Source organism: Pavona decussata, unplaced genomic scaffold (assembly GCF_977016875.1).
Source record: "Pavona decussata unplaced genomic scaffold, jaPavDecu1.1 SCAFFOLD_26, whole genome shotgun sequence".
Classification (NCBI taxonomy): domain Eukaryota; kingdom Metazoa; phylum Cnidaria; class Anthozoa; order Scleractinia; family Agariciidae; genus Pavona; species Pavona decussata.
In genome coordinates this window covers 122501-132500 of record NW_028145449.1, presented here as the reverse complement: position 1 = coordinate 132500, position 10000 = coordinate 122501, and the positions used below count along the sequence as shown (strand labels likewise).

The following is a 10000-nucleotide window of genomic DNA, read 5'->3' as shown; positions in this document are numbered from 1 at the left end:
GAAATTCATCCAAAAGGGTGAATTTTTCCTGAACTTCATCAACACTGAGACCTATTTGTTCTACTTTGTTATTCAAGGTGATAAGCTCTAGGTCTAAACATGATTCTAAACCAAGGAGGGGTCGGACATTATCTCGGAGTACATAAAACTCCAAGGGTGTTGAAACCTTAGCCTCCTTTACCTTCGTGTCAAGAAGGCATTTGCCCACAGTATCTAGTTGGTTCCCTCCAAACGACTTAAGTAGCATGTTTGTTGGGTGTACCTGAGCATTCAACTCATTAGCCAGACCTTAGGAAATTACATTACATTCTGCACCTGTGTCAAGTTTAAAACTTACGGGAATGTCATTAACAAGTAGATCTGACTGAATGTTCCTTCTAGTACTACCTTGAATTTCCTCGATGTACAGACCCTCCAACAGTTCATTGTTTCCCTTCTCCTCTACTTCCACGTGACGAACTCTTCTTTCTTCCGTGCCATTCTTCGATTTGAAGCAGCACCGAGCATAGTGATTTCTTCCATTGCAGTTGTGACACGTGGCTCCATAGGCCGGACAATTTCCCCTGTCATGAGACGCTGCACAGAATTTGCATTTCATTATTCTACGCGAGTCTTCGTTTTTAGATTTTGTTGTGTCCGCCGGTGGCTCTGTCTTCCTTACAGCGTCGATGTTACCCGTCTGAGTGGCTGGTGAGATGAAGATTTTCGAGTGTTCCTGAGATTGTTCCGTAATTCTGCATAATTTCATGGCTTTCTCGAGTGTCAAATCCGTCTCGCGTAGCAGCCGCTCTCGTAGTTTGGGATCATTTAGGCCCACCACAATCTGATCTCGTATCAGAGAATCCTTAATCGCCCCGAAATCGCAGTATTCAGCTTTTCTTCTGAGATCTGTAACAAATATGTCAAACGAGCGATCTTCTTGAATGGTCATTCTGAAGACGTATCGTTCGTAGGTTGTGTTCTTACGAGGAACACAATACGTTTCAAGCGCCGTTAAAATACCTGCAACAGTCCTTTCCGTGATATTTACGGGAATGTTTGGTAGGGTTTTGAGCACCCGTCTTGCTTTGATCCCGAGAATACTTTGGATAGTTGCTATCTGTATGGCATCGTCCTTTTCGTGAAGGCCACTCGATATCCGATACAATTCCCACGCTTCCTTCCATTCCTTCCACACATCTGCGAGATTGAGACTATCAATATCCAATTCTGAGGGAGGTTTGATACGTTCCATGTCGGAGTTGGGAGTCAGAGAGGTTTCTTTTAAAGAGATCCTGGTACCATGTTATGAGTACGAGAAAATACACATCCACAAGCTTCAACTTCAAGAGCTTTATTACAGTACTTTTACTCCACACGTGATCCTTAAGATCACATTACAATACCTTGCACAGGACAACCAACTTATCATAACAGTTTCTTGTCTAAGGAAACAACACAGTAACTAAGAGACCAAGCCAGCCTCGAACCACCGACCCTCCGATCGACCGATCGAAATACTGATCAACGCGGTTACCACTACGCTACGCCTTTACAAGGAGAAGCAGGGGTAGACAACGGACTTGGTAAGCCAAAATGATCACAAGCAGGAAACCGGAAGTGACCGCGGCTGGAAATCAGACCTGTCACCCTATGATTAGCACATAACTCCAATATTTTCATATAAATTAGGTAAAACGCAAACTACTATCAATTTTTAAACACTAACAATACATCCAGCAGCATTATTTTATCACCCTCTATTGTTTGTTTTGTTTTGTTTTGTTTTTTCTGTTAAAAGCGACTATTCAATAACAAGTTTTATGTTTCCTCCAACCCGTTGTAGAAATTTGAAACCTAAATGTTTTGTTAACTCAAGTCAAACTTGTCTCAGGAAAGATGTTTGGTGGATTTGTTGCCAAAAGAATAAACTTTAATTTTCATCCCACGACAATCATAAGTTTGGCAGGTGGCGTCTATGCTATGGTGCATTGATAATTTGCAGACTCGCAACAAGATTCTTCATTTGCATCAATCCGAGGGGAATCGATACACAAGTGAGTTCCATACGCATAGCCTCTATTTAACGATTGCTAAGCTTAAATAGTACTCAAATCTCTGAATTAATTTAACTTTAAATAGCTACATTCAAATTAACTTTTTTAGGAAAGAACTGACTTATACATTCGTTGACGCCAGAATTTAATAGGTGCACTAATGATGACGTGATGTTTTTGAAAAGAAAATTGGTTAATATTTGGGGTTATTCTTAAAGACTACAATTTTCTTAAAGCTCAGATAAAATAGAATTCGAGGTGAATTAGAGGACATATTAATATATACCATAGTGGTATCAAAGATAAGCATGTTTCATTCGCGTAAACTCACATTTTTTTGTTCTATCTTATTTTTCAATCACCAACAAATTTTGAATATTTTTAAAATGAGAAACTGAAACTATCAGGAGATTAAAACAAAACCAAGAAAAAGACTGCATTGTGGAGATATCAGAATGGGTGCTATCCCTTGTCGAAAAGAATCACCTCCTATCATTGAACATATTCGTCAAAAAGACTCAAAGTTACAATTAAGGATAGGACAGTTATTCTAGTTAGTTCCTTTTTAATTTACACCGAAAAGTTAGGGATAGTAATTCATCTATTTCAGTTGATAATTTTTTTCGTAACTGAGTTTAATTAAATTTGTTATAAAAATGCTTCTAAGAATGACCTGCAAAGATTCAATGAAGGAAACTGATGCATTGTCGAAATTTTTGCCAAGGAGGAAGTTATAAGCCATTCTTTGTTTTAATAGTGTAACGTTACCAGGACCTACTATGACAGCAATGACAATGACAAAATTAATTGAGCCAAGAAAATTTGAAATTCAGTACAAGGAAGATCGTAATTTTAAGAACGAAAATGTTTGGATAATTTCGGAAACTAAACTTAAGACAAAAAAAGTTCTAGCTTATTTTTGTCACTTTTCCGACTTTTTTTACTGAAATTTCGGGTTAACTCTCTGAGTAAATAATGCTAAATTTATTGAACGTAGTTCACATTAAACGCAACAAATTACAGAACCTAGTTTCAGAACAAAAAAAAAAAACCCAAACAAACCGACGTTGAAAAAGTGCACGAACACTAACACCTAAGTGAACGTGATTACACAAAACTTTAATTCCTCCAATATGCGTTGTAAGGATGCCTTGCTTATAATGCAATTGTTGTGAAATACTACTAATATGTATGTATGTATGTATGTATGTATGTATGTATGTATGTATGTATGTATGTATGTATGTATGTATGTATGTATGTATGTATGTATGTATGTATGTATGTATGTATGTGTGTATATATGTATGTATGTATGTATGTATGTATGTATGTATGTACTAGTTCCCAGTCTTTATAAAAAGCACGCACTTGCGCTGTTATGTATTACCTCGCTGTAGTGAATAAACTAGAGCTGTAGTTTGTAGAGCCATCTTGAATGTGTTCATTTGTATTCGGGAATACAAAAGGATAACATGATGTCAGAAACCGGATAATAATGAATCAACTGCCACCACCGAAGCCGCTATCATTCGTAGGAAATGTTGCAGAGAATTGAAGACGTTGGATCCAGCAATTTAAGCTTTATCTCAACGCGACGGCCTTCAAAAAGAAACCGGCGCAAGTGCAATGTTCGACTTTGCTAACAGTTGCAGGGGAGGAGGCGTTGGAAATCTTTAATACATTCGGTCTCAGCGACGAAGACGAGGTGAAGATAGATGTCGTGAGCAAGAAGTTCGAAGAATGTTGTACGCCGAGGAAGAATGTAACTTACGAGCGGCATGTGTTTAATACGAGAGCACAAGGAGCGACCGGAGGAATCGAGGCCTACGTCATGGAAATGCGCAAGCTTGCAAGAAACTGTCAGTTTGGAGAATTGCATGATTCTCTAATTCGTGATCGTATTGTGTGTGGTATCAGAATTAACGAAGCCAGGAAACGTCTTCTGGTCAATATGAAATTATACACTGGTGCTCAATCCAATGTTTTGCCTTATGCCTTGTACTGTAAACTGACACGTCAGAAAATGAGGAAGTCAAAAACCCGACTTGTGTCTTATACTGGCCACAAGATACATGTGATGGGTAAAGCTACTCAGCACTGCAGGTGAAACTTAGAGGGAAGTCCAACCCTGTTGAATCTCAAATAATTGAGCATCCAGCCACTTCAGTAAGTGGTCTTTAAACCTGTCATGGATTAAATCTTGTCAAGAGAGCCAGTTCAGTTGGTACCCAAGGGGATGAAAACCTGTCCAGTGATACTACATGTAGTCAAGAATGTTGATGAAATCCTAAAGAAGAATGAAGATGTGTTTGATGTTATTGGATGTTTGGAGGGTACCTATAAGATCAAGATTGATCCTAACCGCATAAAAAAACTTGGTGTTATTTGTAAAGCCGAGGAACCAACTGAATGGGTTAGTTTTTTAGTAGTTGTGAGAAACCAAATGATAAAGTGCGACTGTGTTTAGATCCTAAGGATTTAAATAAACCAGACAGAACATTATCCTATGAAAACTGTGGGAAAAGTTGCAGTTGAATTAAGTATGCCAAAGTGTTTAGTGTTTTAGATGCCACATCTGGGTTTAGGCACATTAAGCTAGATGAGAAACGTTCTGAGCATTTAACACACAATTTGGGCGATATCAGTACCTCAGAATGCCATTTGGTATTAACTCAGCCGCTGAGCTCTATAAAAAGAGAACGACTCCAGCCTTTAAGGACCTGAGAGGAGTGATGATATTCGTGTCCACATTTAATTAATACAACAGCATTTCCACATCAAAGAGATTCAAGTTTTACTCTCCTTAAAAAAATAACTGAGTGGAAACATGTGCGCATTTCATACCTATTTTGATACTTGTCAAGCGTGAATAATGTTTTGCTGTTTAATAGTTGTATTGTTCTTTGTAGGCCTAACAGCAATTCTGAACAAGCCCAACCGGAGATTTCCTGAATGACTGGTTTAAACTACCACTAAGATAAAGTCTCAGTTTACATTCAGATTACAGTTTTTGTCCAAGAAAATATTTCGTATTTACCCAACGGACGAAGCTCAGTAACACTAATGAGGAATGGAGTAAGAGAAAAGTAGAAAACAGAAACAATATGCGTGGCCACTGGGAAAAACGGTCCATAATCTTTACATCGTCGAAATCAAATTCATGTTGCCCCATTAGCGAACCGAATTCAATCAACGATCACATACACATTCCAGACATGTATAAATTCTTGGCTAATCCCTGGAGGTTCTCGCCTTCTTAAAAACACCTCATTTACAACTTGGAGGCAATTTTTAATTTTGTTGAAGAAGGTTATAGTATTTTAACCGAAACGTCACATTTTTTTCACGATTCTAGTCAGTGACAACACATTTAATCTCTTAATATAAGCATGCCTGACTACAACTACGGTATTTTTTTTTATAGGATATTACTTCAGTTAAAGAAAATTGGTATCAATGTAGGTGCTGTCTAAGCAATTAAATCCAAAGAATATAACTGAATATAAAAACCTATATACAACATATTTAAACAAAACAGCAACCAAAAATTTAGCTTCTTAATATTGTTAAAAAATTACGGCTAGTTTAAGAAAACAAAAAACGCTCGTTTTGTTGATTCCAACCTAAGTGTACCTACATACAAAAATAAGCGATTTCTTGTCCCACAATTAAGCTACTTAGTATTGCTAACATTACCGCTCCTTTATAAAAAGGAAGCTAAGCTCACATTGTTGTTGTTAATAAAATGTATTTATCTACGTCCAAAAATAATTGGTTTCTTGTCCCGCAACCGTGAATGTCCTTGTGGCGTTTACCGGAAACGTTGTCTCGATAAACAGTGACCCTACCAACGAGAGATTCCCGTCTGATGTAATTGAAAATGAGATCAGTTGAATGGTGACTGATATATACTTCTTTCCCATTTGTATTCCTTGGTGGTCATCACTGGCAGCCAAATTTTTTCAATATATTCCTTTTCAAATTTGTCCTTTTTAAAGACTTCAATTAAACAAGAATAAACGCTTTTATGGTGACTTTTTCCCGTATCTTTCTCTATTGATTTTCTTGTTGCTGTTTGTTTGGTTTTCTTCTTTTCAAGTCAGCAAGTAGGAAGGTTTTACCATGGGCACTCTGATTTGAACCTGACGTTAAAAAAATAAGCTGGTAAGCAACACTTTCTGTAGCATAAAGCAGCTAAGAGTATTGCTACCCCCTAACCCCCAGCTACTCACCCCCCCCCCCCCCCCGACGGATGCTATTCCATGGTAGGGATACCCCATCAGTATGTCCCCGGTACTCATTTCAACAACTGGGTAAAGAGACATAATGTGGAGCAAAGTTTCGTGTCTAAGGAAACAACACAGCAACTAAAGAGACCAAGTCAGCCTCGAACCACCGACCCTCCGATCGACCGATCGAAATTCAAACGCGGTTACAACTACACTGCCTCTGCACAAGGAGAACACGGGGTAGACAACGGACTTGTTAAGCCAAAATGATCACAAGCCGGAAACCTGAAGTGACCGCGGCTGGAAATCAGACCTGTCACTCTATGATTAGCACATAACTCCAATATTTTCATATAAATTAGGTAAAACGCAAACTAATGTCAAATATTAAACACTAACAATACATCCACCAGCATTTTTTTCTTCAGCCTCTATAAATAATTGTGTTTTGTTTTTGTCTTTTTGTTTTTTTTTTTCTTAAAAGCCACTATTCAATAAAAAGTTCCATAATTTTCCAACCTCTTGTAGAATTTTGAAACCTAAGTGTTTCATTAACTCAAGTTAAACTTGTGTCAGGAAAAGTTCTTCATTTTGCACTGAAAATAATACCAAATGCGTTGTCTATTAATTTAATAAGGGTCTTTGATGGGCATGTGACGAATTTGTTGCCAAAAGAATGAACTTTGCATTAGTTTGGCAGGTGGCGCCTTTGCTACATTGCATTGATAATTTGCTGACTCGCAACAAGATTGTTCATTTGCATCAATCACTCGGCGAGGGGAATCGATACACAAGTAAGTACCATAAACGTAGCCTTTGCTTAACGATTGCTAAGCTAAAATAGAACGTAACTCAAACCTCTGAATTAATTTAACTTTAAATAGCTACATTCAAATTAAATTTTATAGCAAAGAGCTGATTTATACATTCGTTGACGCCAGAATTTAATAAATGCACTAAACAGGAGCCTTACGTGACGAAATGTTTGAAAGAAAATTGGTTAATATTTAAGGATATTCTTGAAGACTAAAAATTTCTTAAAACGCAGATAAAACAGAATTCGAGGTGAATTAGAGGACATAGTGATATACACCATAGTCATATCAAAGATAAGCATATTTCATTCGCGAAAAGGCACATTTTTGTTGTATCTTTTTTCAATCACCAACAAATTTTGAATATTTTTAAAATGAGAAACTGAAACCTTGAGGAGCTTAAAACGAAAGCAAGAAAAATCTGCATTGTAGATATATCAGAATGAGTGCTATCGCTTGTCGAGAAACATCACCTGCTATAATTGAACATATTCGTCAAAAAGAGTAAAGGCTAAAATTGAGGATAGGAGTTATTCCGCTTAGTTCCTTTCAGTAATTTACACGGAAAAGTTAGGGATAGTAATTTATCTATTTTAGTTGATTTTTTTTTGTGACTCTAAGAATGAGCTGTCAAGATTCATAGAAAGAAAACTGATGCATTGTCGAAACTGTTAGCAAACCTTTGCAAGAAGGAAGTTATAAGCCATTCTTTGTTTAGTTGTGTAACGTTACCATTACCTACCATGAAAACAATGACAATGACAAAATTAATTGAGCCAAGAAAATTTGAAATTCATTATAAGGAAGGGCGTAATTTTAAGATCAAAAATGTTTGGATATTTCGGAAACTAAAAAAAAATTCTAGCTTATTTTGGTCACTTTTCCGACTTTTTTTTTTCACTTACAATTTCGGGTTTAACTCTCTGAGTAAATGATGCGGAATTTATTGAACGTAGTTCACATTAAACGCAACAAACTACAGAACCTAGTTTCAGAAAAAAAAAAAATGAAATAAAACAAACAAACTAAAGTTTAAAGGTGCACGAACACTAACTCCTAACGTGATTATACAAAACTTTAATTTCCAATGTACGTTTTCAGGATGCCTTTCTTATAATGCAATTGTTGTGAAATACTAGTTCCCAGTCTTTATAAAGAGCACGTCCTCGCGCTGTTTTGTATTGCCTCGCTTTAGTGAATAATCTAGAGTTGTAGTTTGTACAGCCAACTTGAATGTGTTTATTTGTATTCGGGAATACAAAAGCATAATAGCAATGTTTAAAATAGCTGTAGTTTCATATGCAGACAACTGTTTAATTTCTGTCTGTTGATAGCTCAGTTTATGTTGCTTGATTATTTTTCTCCACGATCACTAAAAAGAATCAATTTAATTAAAATTTTAAATTCAACAATTCGAATGGAAAGAAAATAGCATGCTGAAGTTACCAAAATTATTTACAGATTATGGAAGCAACTTCATTTTTCATTTCTTGGTACAGCAGAATCTGATGGTCTTATTTCTTTACACTCTGACCTATGCTCGTGACGTACTTGTAGTGTGGAAATTTTTTTTTCATAGTTGTATCTTAAGCTCTTCAATTCAATCAGGACGAAATGCAAGAAATAACCTTTTAATGGAGAAACCCGCACCGAATGTATCAATCCTTGGATTTTCGTTCACAAATGACTCCAGTTAAACATTGTGTTTCTTTGTGCCTTCGTTTCTCAGGCAATGACATTAATAACAATTATGCAGTGGAAAATTTTCCTGGTGTTTGGAGAAATAGTTTTGCCTAAATCATTTTTTATACCTTTAAAATATTAACAGCGTTAAGCACCACTTCTTTAGAAGTCATTTGTAAGTTAATAAGCATATTAAATTATCTTGTCACGTACACGTTCGTAAAAACACGTCCGTAAAATCTCGATTTAACGGGAATTGAGGCTTAGTTTTATAGTAGTTAATTAAAGGCAATGGTTATGAAACCTGACAAAGTTCTTTGTTGTATGATTTTGTTTGCCTTTTTGGCCTTGACCCTGAACAAACAACAGTAGAGTTTGGAATGTGTTGAAGCAGCTGACCAATAGAAACGTTTTTGTTAAGATATTCAACCGCGGCCTTTCTAACATATATTGCATCACCGTTGTTTTCATGGCAAGGTTTCTTAACCAGTTCCTCAAGTAACTATGGTTTTATCGAAGTTCTGTTCCATGCATTTTAAAAGAATGTCACTCGATCGTATCAACCGACAACCGAGGACTTCGTGATATAGAGGTTCGTTAAATAGAAGTTCCACTGTACCTTAAAACACTGCACATATATCAGTATTTTGATTTTCTTAGCACAATCATGTAAAACTGTGAAGTAGCGTTCTCAAGAAAGGTAAACACAGGGAAAATTTAGAGTCGACCCCATAAACTTCCAGGCAACGACGACAAGCTGCGAGGACATTTCAAAGTTTATTTTGACGTGAGAACGTGTCTCCATTGGTTCACAGTTGCCAATTTACTTGAAAAAATCGTATCAGATAATTTCATTGATGAACTGAAAATGTACATCCCGTACCAGCTTCTGACTGTTGTCTCTGGTATTCTTAATCTAAAGATGCTCAACGCTTATTAATAATCTAAATTGGCATTTAGTTACTATTTCTCAGCATACTGATTTCTTTTCTTTACTTTCATATTTAGTTATTAAAGATGGAAAGAAGAATCATTTACATCACGTTCATGATATGTGTCTCGTCCATTCATAAGGTTCAAACGAAAAACAGAAAATATACATTCGGTAAGTGAAATATTCTAAAGCTACAAGAAGTAAATGAATCAGTCGCGGGTCGGGGGTGTGTGGGAACCTCTTTTAGTGGAGGGGGGTGGTTACACATTTAATGAACAAAACTATATCACTACCGTCTGG

The 10000-nt window shown here is 36.5% G+C and overlaps 1 protein-coding gene and 1 pseudogene across 2 annotated transcripts in view; both read left to right on the top strand.

Annotated features, from left to right (window-relative positions):
* LOC146485333 (glutamate receptor 4-like) overlaps positions 1–6074 on the top strand; it is a 31569-nt gene extending 25495 nt beyond the window's left edge. The window contains exon 15 of the mRNA XM_085103450.1: positions 4949–6074. Within this exon, the coding sequence (XP_084959576.1) occupies positions 4949–4991 (43 nt within the window). The 3' untranslated portion in view covers positions 4992–6074. The remainder of the gene's footprint in view (positions 1–4948) is intronic.
* A 952-nt stretch (positions 6075–7026) lies between these two features.
* Positions 7027–10000, top strand: part of LOC146485332 (glutamate receptor 2-like) — an 18111-nt pseudogene continuing 15137 nt past the window's right edge. Inside the window, exons 1-2 of the transcript XR_014863400.1 lie at positions 7027–7062; positions 9775–9871. The product of XR_014863400.1 is annotated as a glutamate receptor 2-like (transcript). The remainder of the gene's footprint in view (positions 7063–9774; positions 9872–10000) is intronic.